Source organism: Asterias amurensis, chromosome 1, assembly GCF_032118995.1.
Source record: "Asterias amurensis chromosome 1, ASM3211899v1".
Taxonomy (NCBI): domain Eukaryota; kingdom Metazoa; phylum Echinodermata; class Asteroidea; order Forcipulatida; family Asteriidae; genus Asterias; species Asterias amurensis.
Genome location: NC_092648.1, coordinates 34,985,153 through 35,004,462, shown reverse-complemented (window position 1 = coordinate 35,004,462; position 19,310 = coordinate 34,985,153). Strand labels below are relative to the sequence as shown.

The 19,310-nt window shown below is 38.9% G+C and overlaps 1 protein-coding gene across 1 annotated transcript in view; it reads left to right on the top strand.

The window, feature by feature from the left end:
• Positions 1-3,564: 3,564 nt before the first annotated feature.
• LOC139938138 (cholesterol 24-hydroxylase-like) overlaps positions 3,565-19,310 on the top strand; it is a 59,786-nt gene continuing 44,040 nt past the window's right edge. The window contains exon 1 of the mRNA XM_071933523.1: positions 3,565-3,778. Within this exon, the coding sequence (XP_071789624.1) occupies positions 3,639-3,778 (140 nt within the window). The 5' untranslated portion in view covers positions 3,565-3,638. The remainder of the gene's footprint in view (positions 3,779-19,310) is intronic.

Below are 19,310 nucleotides of genomic sequence, written 5' to 3'. Positions count from 1 at the left end.
GTGGTTATGATTTTGAAGGTGCCTCTTCATGATTTCATGTACAGTTGTTTATTTTTTACTTTTACTGAATAATAATGGTACAAACACGCACATTCTTAGGACATGGTGTGCTAAACTGTTTGTACTGTGGTCAATTTCATAGAGCTGCTTAAGCATTTGCTTAAGCACGAACAGCTCGCTTATTTTACACATGTTACTGGCAAAAAATGTATGTCATATACATTGATTGTGACTGGTATTTAGCTGTTGTTCACTAAGCATAACAATTGAGTGGAGTCTTGGCCGGTAATCTGATTTTACTAAGCAAGGATTTTTTTGCTTAAGCAAAATTTTGTGCTTAAGCAGCTCTTTGAAATTGGGCCCTGGTCTTATTTCCCCATAGTACTTGAAACATGTTATTGAATTGTAAGATCAGATTTCCACTTTTGAGTTCAGATTACCGGCTAAGACTCCACTCAATTGTTATGCTAAGTAAAACAACAGCGTAATATTAGTCACGAGCAATGTACATGTCATGAAATTTTTGCCAGTAACATGTGTAAAATAAGCAAGCTATTTTCGTGCTTAAGCAATTTTTTTGCTTAAGCAGCTCTATGAAATTGGGCCCAGAGTATACTGTTCGAAACGCCGAAACCCAACTGGCTCTTTTCACAGCCAACACTCACTCTAAGAGATTTACACATGGTTGTACCCGCAAGTTTACTAATTATTTATATATAGTTTCCTCCTATATCAATATACAAACGAATTCTTCGGGGAGACATTAAATTCTCCGTTATGAATAAAATAAATAATGTTTTAGAGCCATTATACACTTTCGGAACAGACAAAAAAGTTCAAAGAATTACAAATAACCAAAACAGGGTTTACAGAAGGTAATGGTGAAAGACTTGTCTTGAAATGTTATTCCATGGAATGCTTTACTTTTTGAGAAAAATTCTCGATATCGAGATTTACGGATTTATTTTAAACATGTGTCATGACACGGCGAAACGTGCGGAAACAAGGGGTGGTTTTCCCGTTATTTTCTCCCGACTCCGACGACCGATTGAGCCTAAATTTTCACTGGTTTGTTATCTTATATATAAGTTGTGGGCCATACATAGCAATGTTTACCGAAAGTGTCCAATGGCTTATTCAGCATCTTAAAGGCAGTGGACACTATTTGTAATTGTCAAAGACTAGCCTTCACAGTTGGTGTATCTCAACATATGCATAAAATAACAAACCTGTGAAAATTTGAGCTCAATCGGTCATCAAAGTTGCGAGATAATAATGTTACGATCCAAAAAACTCCAAACTATCCGTGAATATAAATCACTCAAAAAGCCTGAATTTCCTCAGATGCAACAAAGAAATCAAGCAAGGTGACACTGATGTATAAGAACACAGAAACAAAGCGATTTAATGATAAAACTATCAACCACTTCAGTTACCGATTCGGTTTAACAAATACACAATGATTGATTAAATCAAATGTACATTAACAAATGGTTCTTATACAAAATAAGTATCTTACGGGCTAATACGTCGACAACAACAGAAGATACGGTGAGGAATACAAACACTGGCTTTAAACGATCAGCTCCAGGGGCGATAAATAAGTTCTTTGCCGATGTGACTATGAGCTATCACGGGGTAAACTCACTCCGATAAAATGTCCAGAAGAAGACGAAACAACAACGGGTACACAATCTGACACCCGCCACAAAATATGGGGAAAAGGCCCCAAAATACCGAACTGTAGACTAAGTTCGAAAATGTCCTTTCCGGAATCTAAATACGCTCTTTAAAGGAACACGTTGCTTTGAATCGGTCGAGTTGGTTTTTGAAAAGCGTTTGTAACCGTATTTTATAAAATGCACATGGGTGGAAAGATGTTGTAAAAGTAGAATACAATGATCCACACAAACATGCCTCGAAATTGCGTGGTTTTCCTTTTACCTTGTCGATTAACACGTCGGCCAATTATGGGGGTCAAAATTTTGACTCCCATAAATGGCCGACAATGGCCGACCATGTTAGTTCGCACAGTAGAAGGAAAACCACGCAATTTCGCGGCAAACTTGTGTGGATCATTGTATTCTACTTTTAAAACATCTTTCCAACCATATGCATTTTATAAAAAACGGTTACAAACGCTTTTGTTTTGACCAACTCGTCCGATCCAAGGCAACGTGTTCCTTTAACTGCACTCGGTCAAACGCGAACTCTATCACAAGCTCCTTCAACGAGTTGTATCACAATCACAGAAGTCGTAGCTTCCACCAGTCTTGCGTAATGTGTCCTCCCGAAAATTTCTCACAGCCCGTATTTAAAGGATTTGTGTGTGGTTTTCTAGAAAGTACTACACTATATTATTCTAGACCCTTCATAACAGATAAGCGCCGCCCACAGTAGGTCAACGGACTTACACAAATCAAATGATTGACAGCGTGTGCACATGCATCACGTAGGGTCTCATAACAATAATGAAAGAAGAAAACACCATTGTCACACGAAGTTGTGTGCGTTTAGATGGTTGATTTCGAGACCTCAAGTTCTAAACTTGAGGTCTCGAAATCAAATTCTTGGAAAATTACTTCATTCTCCAAAACTATGGCACTTCAGAGGGAGCCGTTTCACACAACGTTTATACCACCATAAATTTTGAGTAAGATGCTGGTATTTTTTTACCATTGCATAATTTCTCGGCTGACCCAAACCGAAGCGCCAAGGTGGTTGGTCATCACTGTGGCGCCTCACCCTCCGACGTAGAGGGCGGTGCGCGGACGGCAACGACGAGAACGTCTCCGAGCGGCTGGAGACGAGTCCGTTGGGATGGATGTATACCGTCCCGAGAAAAGGTACATGCAGGGGTTGAAGGTGGCTCCTCAATTACAGGAGACCGACAGCAGAGGGCGCCCTTTCAGCACAAATGATCTGCACCAGCAGTACCAGCTTCTATGGTACCAGCAACAAGAGGGGGCACAGCGCTCTATAGCTCAGCAGTTAGCAGACCAGCACCACGCCAGCAGTGACTCGACAAACCCACAAGCTCTATGATTGGACAATGTAATCTCGTTATTGGACCATAGAGGATATCACCACGAATGGCAATAATCCCATCAGAGGACTCCTGAAGGAACCCTTTTCGCCGCACTACCCAGTATGCCCCTCAAGTGAGGAACCTATTCGCCGCACAACCCAGTATGGCCCTCAACTACACTACAAGGTCCCCTCAATTTAGCTCATATACAAGAACCGTTACAGCCGACTATAGTCAGCCGATTCCCTTACACGCAGCAGCCCCTCAGTCCACTTACCTAGTAGACGGGGCACAGTGCAGTCAGAGTGTGGCAAGAACAATCAGTATTACTTGATTATCAGTCCAGCCCCTCATCACTCTGCACGTCGCTGCTTTTATAGTATTTGGCCACGTGCAAACGTGATCGCGCTAACCAATAGCACGCGCTATGCGGGTTCACTGCAGGGGCGTTCTACCTCTGTTGCGCCACATCACGTGTGAGAAGTATTAAAGCTTATCATATATTATGGTTTATTTATTAGCTGCACTGGCGGTCATGCAGGCCGTAGAGTACGTTTACAAGTAAGACTATCATTTGGTCATTTGGCACGGGTATTCGAAACCAGATAAGATGATCTTTCTGAACCTCTTGCTAGCTTCGCTTGTGGGATTTCCCCTGGTAGTATTTGGTAGTCTTTTTGTTGCATATGTTTTATATCTTCATTACGTGCATGTGAAGTACAGCCATGTTCCTGGACCAAAGCGGAAAAGGTAAGTGTACACGATTTGCCTCCCTAATCGTACTGGTCGTCGACTCCCGTTATTAATACCCTGAACTATTGATGGATATGTTTCACTGAAAGCGTATTCATAACGAGTTGGACGTATGCATTCAGTGTTAGTAATTTTTCACAGAACGTTTCCATAACGAATGCTTAGCGTGTTGCCAGCGTTCATAACTTATGTCCTACGATAGTGTAACTACTGCACAGCACGCGCCAGCGTATTGCCGAAGATCACATGCAGTAGCCTACGCCTCAATATTCCTCACGAATCCGTCATTTTTGTGAAATAATGCAGCTCCCAACATACAAAATTCCCGTTTTGATCGTTTTCTCACACACAGTGTTGTATGTTGCCGTGCGTACGCGTATACATTCGCGTGCAAGACGCATGATGCAAGACGCATGAATTCTTGGTCACCATTATCTTGACTGCACAGCGTTACAACACGCAAATGCAACGCAATATTTGTGCGTTGTGCGTCTTGCGTACACACGGCAGACTGTGAGGAGTACGAACAAAAATTTGAATTTCTTAACTTTGGGAGCTGCATTATTTCATGAAAATGACGAATTTGTGAAGAACATATGACGACCAAAACCCACTGCAGAAAAATATATGCTGCCATGGAGTGTGAGTCTGTAAAATTTTCCGCCCCAGAAATGTACCCTGATGTCCAGGACGTCACATTAGTATGGTGGCCCTGAAGGGACACAGCCAGTCGTGAATATTTTCGCGACGTCGTATATTTATTCACGACAAGTCGCGAATATTTTCGCGACGTCGTGAATATTTTCACGACTAGTCGCGAATATTTTCACGACTAGTTGCGAATATGTTTTACGACGTCGTGAATAATTCTGCGACTAGTCGTGAATAAATTTGCGACTAGTCGTAAATATTTTTTCCAGTAGCTTGAGTGTGTAATTCTTACACGGCACGCGTAGAGAGCCAATCTATGACGATTGTAGCCACTCGGTTATGTGTAATGGGCCCATGTTTTATCCAGTAGAATTGTTATCATAGTTCGAAAAAACAGTGTCTGATTTTCATCAATATTTCGGGGGTTTTCAAGGTTGAATTGCTCCAAACCCAAATAATTCTGAATGCTAAAGGGATTAATCTTTCAGTTAAACTTGGTGGGGGATTACGTGATGCGTTGCACCCTGCCGTGACGGAACGAACTCGCGTTTCAAGTTGGAAATAACAACGCAAATTGCTCTAACATTTCAGGTAAAGATTTTCAAATTTATTTGCTGAAATTGTCAACACATTATAATTAAACTTATCATTGGGTTGTTTGTAAAATTTACCTATTGTTGATCCGACTACGCCGGGGTTAAAAATAGATGTTTTCATTTCTTAAAAAAAATAGTTGTTTTCATGAGTGGGTGAGACGTCGTACTTTTAAAAGTAAGTTTTTCTAGCGTTTGTGTTTTTCAAAACGGGTCGTAAAATTTATGGTGTCAAGGTCATCGAAAATTACATATTATTTTGGACAGGAAGGTCGTATGGTCATGATTTTTATTTTATTTAAAATGTTGAGATTTGCTTGTTGGGATTATTATGATATAAACTCAAAAATAAAATGTACTCGATATTCATCATTAAGAAGGAGCGGGTGACATATAACGTTATGTTTTATCTGAAGAGTGAAAGTGCCAACGTTTATTGCCTAGCATAGGATAGCCTTACTCCTACTAAAGTACTAGTAAAACTATAACGTTAGGCCTAGGCCTACCGTAAGGGCCATACGTCAACGTTAGTTTTGTTTAAATAACCCACCATCGATTTGCAAGAGTCGGAATTCTCCTCCGGATCCATCATCATCGTACGGGACAGCTTTTACTTAGTCTTACTAAGAATACAGTAATTACACACTCAAGCTACTGAAAAAATATTCGCGACTAGTTGCAGAAATATTCACGACGTCATGAAAATGTTCGCGACTAGTCGTGAAAAAATTCGCGACTAGTCGTGAAAAAATTCGCGACTTGTCGTGAATAAATTCACGACGTCGCAAAAATATTCACGACGTCGCAAAAATATTCACGACGTTGCAAAAATATTCGCGACTTGTCGTGAATAAATTCACGACGTCGCAAAAATATTCACGACTGGCTGTGTCCCGTCAGGGCCACCATACATTAGGGATGTACCAGAACCTAAACGAAAGGACGTACGGAAACCTAAATAGGACGTATGGTAAATGCTCGGGCGTGTAACCAGAATTTTGATTGGTCACTCGATACTCTTGCACCAGCAGCACTGCCTGTCCCCTCATTACTGGAACGTATGCAAATCTTTATTGTCCGAGAGGCGGTCTGAAGGGCGCACCACGACCAGGCCCAGATTAACCTGTAGCCCTATTTGTCCAATTGTGGCACACAAAGGATGGGCATACCTCCTGACAGAAGAGATAGTCGTGTGCAGTGGGACAGCTTAGAGCCCCGGCACGTGTAACCACATGACGTTGGTTCAACCCGCCAAATTGAATTGAGTGAAGTGTAGAATCTCATGTAACTTTTTCGGACTATAGTTATTCCCAGGATAATCCAGGGAAAATTCCCGGGAACCTTTGGTCGGTCTTTTTGAACTACTAAGAAAAGTATTTTCTTGGGTTTGATCGTAAGTGTAAAACGGCCGTGCATATTCCTTTTGAAATAGTACTACCGGAAGTTACCTATAGAAAATGGGATAGTGAGAACGAATGCTGTGGTGACGGTGGGGTTAAAAACTCCAGGGATTTTCCCGGGAGTTTGTAAAAAATTAGTGCCGCCGATCGCCTGCAATACTAAGGGGGGGGCAATTTTAAGCCTTTTTGGTCCATTTCGCGCTATTTTTTTATATTATTTATTTATTGTTGGTGAGCTTGTTAAAGACACTGTACACATTTAGTAAATAATCAAAATATAAATCAGCATACAAGTTTACTTGGTAACGAGCAACGGAGAGCTATTGATAGTATAAAACATTGCGAGAAACGACTCCCTCTGAAGTAACACGGTTTTTGAGAAAGAGGTAAATTCTTACAAAAATTTTCAAAGACTTCTGACCAGAAGCCTTTTAATACTATCTGAAAGCACACTATTTAACAACAAGGGTGTTTTTTATACCAGCTTTTTCTTGCCATCAATGACCAATTGAGTCCAAATTTTCACACAGGCTTGTTATTTGTTTGCATATGTTGGGATACACGAAGTGAGAATAATACTGGTCTTTGACAAATTACCAAACGTGTTCAATACCTTCAACTATTTAGGGTAGAATTCTGTAGACCCCCCCCCCCCCCATCTCTTATGCTTTGTGTGAATTTTTTAGTTTTGTGTTAATTTATTGATTACATTAATTTCTTCATGTGTGTCCTTCGAGTAAATGTACACCCCACATACACCCAACCCCCACTCAAGTATCTAAGGAGCTGAATGCACATTCCGATTTTCTCAGGGGAGTCGAGGGCTGTTTTAGAAGCAAAACTCGGATGTAAAATCTCCTAGAAATTGAATATTTGAAGTTAAAATTTAAACATTACTTCCCCGAGAAAACAAAACAATGGTCACTATTAAGAGGTCACATGCACGAAACGAAGACACATGGCTAAAGAGGGGGAAACAATATTTCCCTTCGTCTTTTGTAAACGCGTCTATACCTCAGGGATTAGGCTATTATTTAGACAGAAAACCACATAGCGCAGCCCCCCCCCCATTTACCCAAATGGGCGGTATGTATAGTTCTGCGAGTGAATTCTATTATCCAGTGCACTGTTCATTGCTCATTATTCAGAACTGGGCGTACGCCAAATGGAATAATTAGGTACCCATGTGACACGTACAGGCTTATCAGATGCGGCCTACTGCACACTCATGGACGAAATTTTTAGGTTTCCGTGCGTCCTTTCGTTTAGGTTCTGGTACATCCCTAGTAGTACAATACGAAAGTGTAAGGCCGCCAGCCAGGGCTACGTGCAATGGTACTTTTCGGATGGAACGAAAAAGCACGGTGAGTGACTCAGCGTGCAATGGTACTTTTATTTGCTATCACGTGACGGACAATCCTCCAATCAAATGGCAAGGATCTGCTTGGATGTTATATAAAATGCAATATTCGCACAGTATATAACGCAATAGTTTTTAGCTGTTCCGATCCAGTCGGAACAGCTATTGTTTTCGTCGAGATTTTTATTATTTTTATTATTATTATTATTATTAGCTGTTCCGATCCAGTCGGAACAGCTATTGTTTTCGTCGAGATTTTTATTATTAGCTGTTCCGATCCAGTCGGAACAGCTATTGTTTTCGTCGAGATTTTTATTATTTAGCTGTTCCGATCCAGTCGGAACAGCTATTGTTTTCGTCGAGATTTTTATTAGCTGTTCCGATGCATTCGGAACAGCTATTGTTTTCGTCGAGTTTTTCAAAACGTTTTAGAAACGTTGTTCTTGGTTTCCGCCAAAACGCCATAGGTTTAACGCACGATTTTTGTTTATTCGTAATCTTAGAAACGGTAGAAATGACAGACTTGAGTCATATATGGAATCGAAGCTTAGTACGTGACCTAATCACTAAACTTCGTGTTGTTTAATTTCTTAATCAATTAGCTGAGTTATAATGACATGAATATTTAATTAGGCAATCTTGTTAACACCATATCTCCCACAATAAACGTCCGATTTTCAAATTGTTTTCAGATTTTGATTCTCTGGGTATTGAAGTTGTGCCAAATGAAGTAATTTTTTATGTCACGTCATCTTGAAATTATTTGTCATAAATTAATACACTTATTATATAATGAATAAAATCACTTAATCTGTGTTGATGGATCGATTGGGGCCGCGGTTTACCGCGGGTGCTATTACCCAGGTGATCTGAGCTCGAATCCCTTCGGGAATTTCGACGAAATCAATATTATAATGCATACATTTTACTTTTTTTTTACAAAAAGAAATATGTACCCACATTTAAACAATCAGTACAACATGTTCTTATTTTTCAAATTTTTCGCTCATGAGATGCTTCTTTCCTGGAAAACAAAAACGATCTGATTTTGTCCTCGCGCAGCACGATCTTTAATGGGTGTACGCACTATGGAGGGAAGTTCTACGTACATGTACGTGGTTCTTCGATTTACGTACAACCACTTTGTCGCTAATAAATAGCGCTATTTTTGCATTTTTTCGCTCTATGTATGTTGTCAATCAACACAAAGTGCCAGCCTTTTCTTTCTAAACCTTATCACTGAAGACAAACCTATGTGAAACATACAAACTTGTTTCTTTACTTATTTGGCTTCGATCAAAGGCATCATGTACGAGGAAAAGTGGACCGTGCATGGACGAATACACCTGCCTGAGATTTGGAAGTTTACACGGCATACACATTTTATAAATGACCATCGAAATGGTAGGCCTACTATCAATGCATGTAAAGACTGTAAGTGTCTTGTGGTGAATCATAAAGATGTAGTGTTAAGTGTATACTTGTAATTTTAACGCCTGGGATTTGGAATGATTTACGGGTGAAGTAACCTTGTTCGCACCGGGGACCATGCAGTTGCCTAAACTAATTCCAGTATTTCGCTTTACTTTCGGAAATTAGACCATGACAAACAAAAACTCTTTGACAGGAATACAAAATCAGAGATTTTATTATGCTGGTCGACGTTTCTCTGGTGCTCTGGTGGTTGAGTGGCTCAATGTTATAGAGCTGCTTATAATAAATAGGCAAAATATTTTGCTTTATAAAACTGCAGAAATTGAGCAGAATACCTGGATTCACAACTTGCAGTTTGTACATGAGGAATGGTATTTGCTGTGTTTAGCTGCTTTTTGTGTTTAGTTTGGTCTGGTCCTGGGCCAAGCGCTTATGTAATCAGGGAATTGTGCTTACGCTAAGCGTATTTAACATCTGGGCACACAGGGAATGTGTTCTTGATGAGCGTGACAATTCGCAACAAAACAATCTGCTGCGATTACTATTGTGCTAAACTTCTGCGTAACATTCACTGCAAAAACAGTGACTTAAAAATTTGGTTTGCTTTCGCAGGATAACCGTGCTTTTCTTGTGCAAAAGTAGGCCAGGGCGACTAGTGTGGTTTAGTGTTTAAGTCGCGACTACAAATTAGTATTAGAGTCGCGACTACTGTTTTTCCCCACTCCGTAAAAATTGTGCCTACACGTTGACTACAAAAAAAGTCCCGATTACCTGTTTGGTGAAACAGTTGTCCTGCTTACTACTAATCGCAACATGTGTCGCTTGCGGCACATTGCGGCACAAATCTTGAGAATCCGTAATTTATCTCAACAAGTGTCGTAGTTGGGTTTGAGGTGCGACTAGTCGAGTAGTAAATTTTACTAGTCACCTAGGCCTATCATGATGGAAACTTGCATAATGAAAAATCCTGTGGGAATGGGCCCAATGTCATGCTCTGCTCTAGAAGCAAAGAATCAGTGCTTAGCAGAAGCAGTGAGTTCTGCGCTTACGTCAAGCAAAATAGACTGCTTAGCAGGGATTTCTTTCGTTTGTGCTTCCACTCTCGCACATTATATTCTGCGCTTGCACAGTATAAGCGGAATATGGTGAACGTAACCGCAGAGTTTGGTGGCCGTTAAAAGTTCAGTGAAATCCACTCGTTCTAGATCAAACATCAAACCACCTACAAAATACAAGGATTTTATCCTTAATTGGTTTGTCACATGTCAATGGACTCTAAAAGTACTGCATTGAACTCAAGAGACCAACAAATCAAACAATCCTGAGTCAAATATTAGGTTTTCTTTACATTTATTCATCTTGTTAATCAAACTTTTGAGATAACATTTCAACTGAACAATTAACTAGGAAAAGGAGATACTGATATAGAAAGACCACTCATCTTACATACCGCCCTCTATTGACCAGTAATTTGGTTTTTGTTTCAGCCTATTCTTCTAAACCATAACGAGTTAAATCATTTATCAAGCTTTGAACCTAAGCTTAGTTCCTAATGAAATTTTGTTTTAAAATTCTTAATTCATCAACCACGTGACCCTCATTTGCATATTGAATTGGGAAATCTTTGAAACACCAGATCTCAAGAAGTAAAGGGCCGATTTTTAACTTGTTTGTAGTTTAAGACTCCTTAGGGATAGGAGAAAAATTTGGAAAAACCGTGACCTTAATTTGACCTCTACTTCCGGGTTAACCGGAAGTGGGACCATATCTCCAGAGCTACTCAACCGATTTTCAATTTCTTTTTCAGTTACAAACTCCTAAGACATTAATATTGACTGTGAAAACCCGTGACCCCATGTTGACCTCTACTTCCGGGTGAACCGGAAGTGGGACCATATTTCAAGAACTTTACAACCGATGTCAATCTTTTTTCAGTTATAGGCTCCTTGGGCATAATAGTGACTTTGAAAAACCGTGACGGGAAGTGGGACCATATCTCAAGAACTACTAAACATTTTTAAAAACATTTTTCAGAGTATAAATCCTTGGTCATCGATGAAGCACATAATCAAAGCAAAACAACACGGAACAGCTTTGTGTTTGTTCACAAACACCTAATGTCTAGTTATTTTTATTAGCTGTTCCGACGTAGTGGTCGGAACAGCTATTGAAATCGTCAAGATTTTTATTTGTTATTATTATTAGCTGTTCCGACGTAGTGGTCGGAACAGCTATTGAAATCGTCAAGATTTTTATTTGTTATTATTATTATTATTATTAGCTGTTCCGACGTAGTGGTCGGAACAGCTATTGAAATCGTCAAGATTTTTATTTGTTATTATTATTATTATTATTATTATTATTATTATTATTATTATTATTATTATTATTATTATTATTTGTATCCGTCAAAACCCCATAGGTTTAACCAGGGCATTTTGTTAAAGCCAAAAATCATACTTGGCTTAGTATAAAAGGGTCAGAACCTATATCATATTAAAGCTTAGGTCTTGAAGTTGCAGTTAAATGTAGTTTGCATAAATTAAATAATTAATTAACTAAGTTATAACGACATGAATATTTAATTAGCCAATCTTTAGACTGCCATATCTCACAAACTATACGTCCGATCGCAATTTGTTTTTCAATGTTGTACTTTGTGGGTACTGTATAACTATTCCATGGCCTCAAAATCCGGACGACGTCACCGTGACGTCATGTATTGCACGTTTTGTGTCTGTGCACAAACACAATGGCTCTTCAAATGTCAACATTTAAATGGTCAAAAACTTAATAACTTCAAAATTATTTATCTGTTTGTTTCCTGAATTTCATATTTTGTGTCAAAAAATACACTGATTCTAAAAATAATGGTTTCCGTTCATTAAAACCAATCAAGGGACGTCTATCATTAACGAATAAATTAAAATCTTGCCGTCATCGGTACAACGTAGTACTTCTGGATGTAGTCACTAAAGTGCGTGCAATCGCTTTCATGTGGCTGTACACTGTCTCTATGGGTGGTTGCAATACAGTGTGGACCTGTTTGCATTGAGGACTTACTTGAGGGGAGTCTACCACGCTGTCCTGATGTTGGCATCATTGTATTTTTTTTTCCTAACCGTGTTCTGGACATACTCCATTGGATTTGTACACAACCAATAGGCATACATTGGAATCCTACGATGGTTCAGGGTTTTCGTTAAAACGATGTACATTCTAATAGGTTTTTTTTAACAGGCATTGGATTGGGTTAAGTTACACACCATCGTGTACCTTATGAAATTTGTTAGTACGAAAAACACAATTTTAAAACTGTGACGTCATCACGTGATAATTTATGGTAATTAGAAGCTTTAATGAGTTTTTCTTTGCAGCACTATATCTCAAGAAGTGAACGGCCGAATTCAAAGTTGTTTTCAGTAATAGACTCCTTAGGCATGATAGATTTGCATTGAGTAACCGTGACCCCGATTTGACCTCTACTTCCGGGTCAACCGGAAGTGAGACCATATTTCAAGAGTTACACAACCGATTTAATTTTTTTCTTCAGTTATAGACTCCTTAGGCATTAAATTTTGTTGGGGAAAATCCGTGACCCCATTTTGACCTCTTCTTCCGGGTCAACCGGAAGTAGGACCATTTGTCAAGAACTACACAACCGATTTTCAAACTTTTTTTCAGTAATAGACTACTTAGACATTAAACATTAACTTAGAAAACTGTGACCTTATGTTGACCTTTATTTCCGGGTCAACCGGAAGTGGGATCATTTCTCAATAACTATACAACCGATTTTCAAACTTTTTCAGTTATAGACACCTTAGGCGTTAAATATTAACTTTGAAAACCATGACCCCCACGTTGACCTTTCCTTCCGGGTCAACCGGAAGTGGGACCTTATTTCAAGAACTACATAACCGATTTTCAATTTTGTTTTGGTTATTAACTCCTTTGACATTGGACATTCGCATTGGCTAGCCGTGACGCCATGTTGACCTTTACTTCCGGGTCAACCGGAAGTTGGACCATATCTTAAGAACTACACAACCGATTTTCAATCTTTTTCAGTTTTAGACTCCTTAGGCATCAAAAATAAAATTAGAACAACCGTGACCCCAATTTGACCTATATTCCTGGTCAACCGGAAGTGAGACCATATCTTAAGAACTACACAACCGATTTTCAAACTTGTTACTCTTATAGACTCCTCAGGCATTTAAAATAAACTTTGTGACCCCCATATCTCAAGAACTACACAACACGGAACAGCTTTGTGTTTGTTCACAAACACCTAATGTCTAGTTATTATTATTATTCTTTGTTTCCGCCTAAAACCCCATAGCGTTTGTACAGCGTTTTTGTTTAGGCCCCTACTCCTAAAGTATTAGGATAAAATAGTAAAATCATATATCAAATTGAAGCTTAGAGCCTAAGCTTTACTCTAATAAAAAAGTGTAAAAATTCTTCATTAATTAACCACGTGGTCTTCATTTGAATTTTTAATTTGTAAACTTGATGCAGTCACTTTTATGTTATTGTGAAATATTCTCTTTGGTAATACAACACAGTTTGTACCTCTATGAGTTGTTGACTTCTTGAGAGGAGTCTATACTATTTTGTTTCCTACCCGCGTTCTGGACACATTACTCTGTACACGCACAATGTACGGAGGTTTGGGATTTTCGTTAGAACGTGCGTTAAATTTGTCCTGTGTTTTTCTTACCGCGTTCTGGACCAATTACTCTGTGCATGGGTTTTCGTTAAAACGAGCGTGCGTAATTAGATAGAGTTTTTTGACGACATCGACGTCGTCGTCAAAAAACCCTAAAGGCATCTAATACTACATTTCAACCCTACTTAATAGTTATATTAATACTTAACAGTTCATATTAAGTGACAATGGTCGCAAAATCATGAAACGAAAATTATTTCGCCGGATCATAATCCCCTCTGTTGATCCACACATGTAAAAACCCACTACTTTTGTATCGTGCCCTTCTAGCCTAGTGGTCATCAGTCGCGACTATGCATCTGAGAATTGCGAGTTCGAATCTCCGTCCGAATTTTTTTTTTTATCTCCCAAAACTAAACATATACTTCTTTTTGTAATATTTAAGTTTGATTCTTATCTTTATATCGATAGTGTTGCCTTTTCTTTTTCTCAATTGTAAGCCCAACATAACCTGTGTGCATGCATGACATGATATGATGTTTAAAAACACAGTAAGCGAAAAATGGTGACATAAGCGCTGAGTTTTGTGGTTAAGAGTTCTGTGAAATCAACTTGTACTAGATCAAACATCAAACCACCGACCAAATATTTTTTTTAATTCGTAATTAGTTAACCACGTGACCCATATTTGCATATTTAATTGGGAAATCTTTGTAGCACCGTATCTCAAGAATTACACGGCCGTTTAACAGACTGTAGATATAGACTCCTTGGGGATTGGAGTAACTGATTCTAATAAGAGATGTTTCAGTTCATTAAAATCAATCAAAGTACGTCTATAATTAACGATTAATTAAAAATCTTGGCATCATGGGTACAACGTAGTACCTCATAAACTGGATGCAGTCACATTCAACGCATTGCAATAGCTTCTCCAAGGTTTATGCAATACAAAATTGAGATTTTGCAAAAGGCATTGGATTGGGGTAAGTTGCATACCATCATGTACCTTATGAAATTTATTAGTACGAAAAATACAATTTTAAGACTGTGACGTCATCACATGTTAATTTATGCTTATTAGAAGCTTTAAAGAGTATTTCTTTGCAGCACTATATCTGAAGAAGTGTACGGCCGATTTCAAAGTTTTTTTTCAGTATTAGACTCATTAGGCATAGGAGATTTGCCTCGGGTAACCGTGACCCCGATTTGACCTCTTCTTCCGGGTAAACCGGAAGTGGGACCATATCTGAAGAGTTACACAACCGATTTAATTTTTTTTCTTTAGTTATAGACTCCTAAGGCATTAAATTTTGTTGGGGAAAATCCCTGACCCCATTTTGACCTCTTCTTCTGGGTAAACCGGAAGTGGGACCATTTCTCAAGAACTACACAACCGATTTTCAAACTTTTTTCAATTATGGGCTCCTTTGGCATTGGACAATCGTATCGGTTAGGTATGACCGCATGTTGACCTTTATTTCCGGGTCAACCGGAAGTGGGACCTTATCTCAAGAACTGCACAACCAATGTTCAAGTTCTTTTCAGTTATAGACCCTTTGAGCTCTAAAGATTGAACTTGGATTACCTTGACCCCAAATTGACCTTTACTTCCGGGTCAACTGGAAGTGGGACCATATCTCAAGAACCATGCAACCGATCTTCAGTTTCTTTTCAATTATAGACCCCTTGAACATTAAAAATTAAAAACGGAACAGCTCTGTGTTTGTTCACAAACGCTTGAAGTCTAGTTTTATTATTATTATTATTATTATTATTATTATTATTATTCTTTGTTTCCGCCTCAAACCCCATAGCGTTTGTGCAGCGTTTTTGTTTAGGCCCCTACTCCTAAAGTATTAGGATAAAATAGTTAAATCATATATCAAATTGAAGCTTAGAACCTAAGCTTTATTCTAATACAAAAGTGTAAAAATTCTTCATTAATTTACCACGTGGTCTTCATTTGAATTTTTAATTTGTAAACTGGATGCAGTCACTTTCATGTTATTGCAAAATATTCTCTTTGGTAAATGCCGTACAGTATGTACCTATCATGAGTTGTGACTTCTTGAGATGAGTCTACGCGTTTGAACATAACTGGATGCAGTCACTTCCATGTTATTGTTAACCATTCTCCATGGTAAATGCAATTCAGTATGTACCTATCATGAGTTGTGACTTCTTGAGAGGAGTCTACTCAAGTCTCTTTTTCTTGTTTTTCTACATACGTTCTGGACCACAGCGCAGTGTCTGTTTCTTCGTTTCCTAACCGAGTTCTGGACGTACACAGAGGCATAGGGTTTTCGTTTAACGAACGTGCGTATATAAATAGGGGTACGTTTTTGACGACGACGACATACCATGGTGTCCACAGAATTACACTAAACTTAAATATTTTGAAGATAATGATAGTTGAAAGCTTCCCTTAAAATATTACTTGCTGTGGTTTGTAGTTTTTGAGAAATTAGTGAAAAAATAAACTGTCAACGTATGACTGGGACCGAGTTGGTTTGGGACCGAGTTGACCGGGTTTATTTTTGAGAAATGAGTGAAAAAACTGTCAACGTATGACTGGGACCTAGTTAGTTTGGGACCGAGTTGACCGGGTTCGTTTCAGGCGACGAGCGTGGACGACAAAAATAGAACGCCTGGGATTTGGAATCTTTTACGGGTGAAATCGGGGCTCCACCATAACCCTAAACTAACTCAAGTATTTCGCTTTCTTTTCGGAAATTATACCATGACATACAAAAACTCTTTGGCAGGAATACAAAAGCAGCGATTTTATTATTCTGACGTTTCTCTTGTGGTTGAGTGGGTCACTTGTATAGAGCTGCCTATAACAAATAGGCAAAACATTTTGCTTTATAAAAAAGCAGAAACTGAGCAGAATAGTGGCTAAATGTTATAGAGCTACTTATTATAATCAATAGGCAAATTATTTTGCTTTAATAAATTTGCAGATGAGCAGAATACCTTGAATCACAACTTGTACTTGTATTTGCTGTGTTTAGCTGCTTTTTGTGTTTAAAAAACTATAGTGTAGTTTGGTCCTGGGCCGATGGCTTTTAAGGGAAAGAATCGCAGCGCTTACGTAATTATGAAATTGTGCTTACGCTAAGCGTATTTAACAGCTTAGCAAGGAATACGTTCTTGAGCGTCACAGTTCCCAATAAAAAATGCTACAGTTGACTAATTGTGCTCAACTCCTGCAAAACTTTCGCTGCGAAAACAACAGTGACTTAAAAATTAGATTTGCATTCACAGGATAATACCCGTGGTTTACTTACGTGCAAAAGTAGGCTGGGGCGACTAGTGTGCTTTAGTGTTAAAGTCGCGACTACAAATTATTGTTTGAGTCACGACTACAAATTATTATTTGAGTCGCGACTACTATTTTTCTCTACTCCGTTATAATCGTGCTCAAACGTTGACCCGACTACCTGTCTGGTGAAACACTTAGTTGTGTTGCTTCTTACTATTCGCAACATATAATATAACGTGCGCTTGCAACACTTTGCCGCACAAGTCTTGAGAATCCGTAATTTATCTCGACAAGTGTCGTAGTTGGGTTTGAGGTGCGACTAGTCCAGTTAGTAAATTTCACTAGTCACCCAGGCCTATCATGATGGGAACTTGCTTATTAAGGTTTTATCGCAAATTGCAAAATTTCAAGAGAGGGCGCTGTTGAACCCACACAAAGGTATAGGCGTTGCGAGCGCGACTCGTAGAAACTGGTAGATACCGCCCCATATTCCTTCCCAAAATGCATTGCGGTTCTGAATCGCGATAAACCTTCCTCTGGAAGCAAAGATTCAGCGCTTAGAAGAAGCAGTGAATTCTGCGCTTACGTCAAGCGAAATACACTGCTTAGCAGGGATTTCTTTTGTTTGTGTGCTTCCAAGCTCGCACATTTTATTCCGCGCATGCACATTTAGCAGAAAATGGTGATCGTAGGTGCAGAGTTTGGTGGTTACGAGTTCAGTAAAATCCACTCGAACTAGATCAAACATCAAACCACCAACCAAATACAAGGATTTTATCATTAAGTAGTTTGTCACATGGCAATGGACTCTAAAGATACTGGCATGAACTCAAGAAACCAACCAAATCAAACAATCCTGAGTCAAATGCAAGTTTTTACATTATTCAACTAGGGACCACTCATCTTATATAGCGCCCTCTATTGACAGTGAAAATCCTTGCAGCACCATATCTCAAGAAGTGCAGGACAAATTTTTACACTGTCTGTAGTGAAGACTCCTTGGGGCAAGGACATTAATTTTGAAAAACTGTGACCTCAAGTTGACCTCTACTTCCGGGTTAACCGGAAGTGGGACCATATCTCAAGAGTTACACAACCGATTTAAAAAAAATTCTTCAGTTATAGACTCCTTAGTGGAAGTGGGACCATATCTCAAGTGCCATTGAACCGATTTTCAAACTTTTTTCAGTTTTAGACCCCTTGGGCATTGGAGATTAGCCTTAGGTTACCGTGACCCCATGTCGACCTCTACTTTCGGGTCAACCGGAAGTGGCATCATAACTCAAGACACTATTCAACATTTCAAACTTTTTTCCAGTTATAGGCTCCTTGGTCATTTTACCACATAATCTAAGCAAAAGAACACGGAACAGCTTTGTGTTTGTTCACAAACACCTAATGTCTAGTTTTTTAATGATTTTTATTTCGTTGATTTTTCGGAATGATACATTATTGCAATAACTGGGTCAAAGGTCACAATAACATATTAAAGAATTCAGTGACCTACATTAATTTCAGAAAAAAATTTTGACTAAGAGAATTGATTTGAGCATGCAATTCTCATCATTTTGATACCAAAATTGCACATACATGTGGTAAAAATTGACATGGTTATGACATATTTTTACCAAAAAGGTGGTATTTTACCCTAAAAATGTCGGATTTTGGGTTCTGCCCTGACCACATGGTAAGTCGGATCGGGCTGAAAATTTGTGTGCATTCATTGCTCATAAGGACCTACAAGCACAACAATTGTTATCAAAATCGGAAGACATGAGGTAAAAAAGTGAGTTGGTCTGACCATGGCCTGACTTGGAATGACCGATATACCAGGTTGTTTTAATGTTTAATTTTGCTGGTTCTTTGTATGACCATCGTATCATGAAGAGGCCTTTATACTATCATCGCTATGGTGTTTATTCTTCCTTCCTTGTGTTAGGAATTAGACTACACAATTTGCTCTAGCAATAAAACGGGGGCCCGGCAAACACTGAAGGGAAACAATTAAACGGGTATAAACGAGATTTGGAAAAACAGTAGATTGATCTGCTGCACTCAACTAGAAGAAAATAAATGAGTTATTGCCATGTCAAACAGTGGCAAGCATAGAACAATGCCAACGCATGGGATCGCGGGGACGGGGAGGCA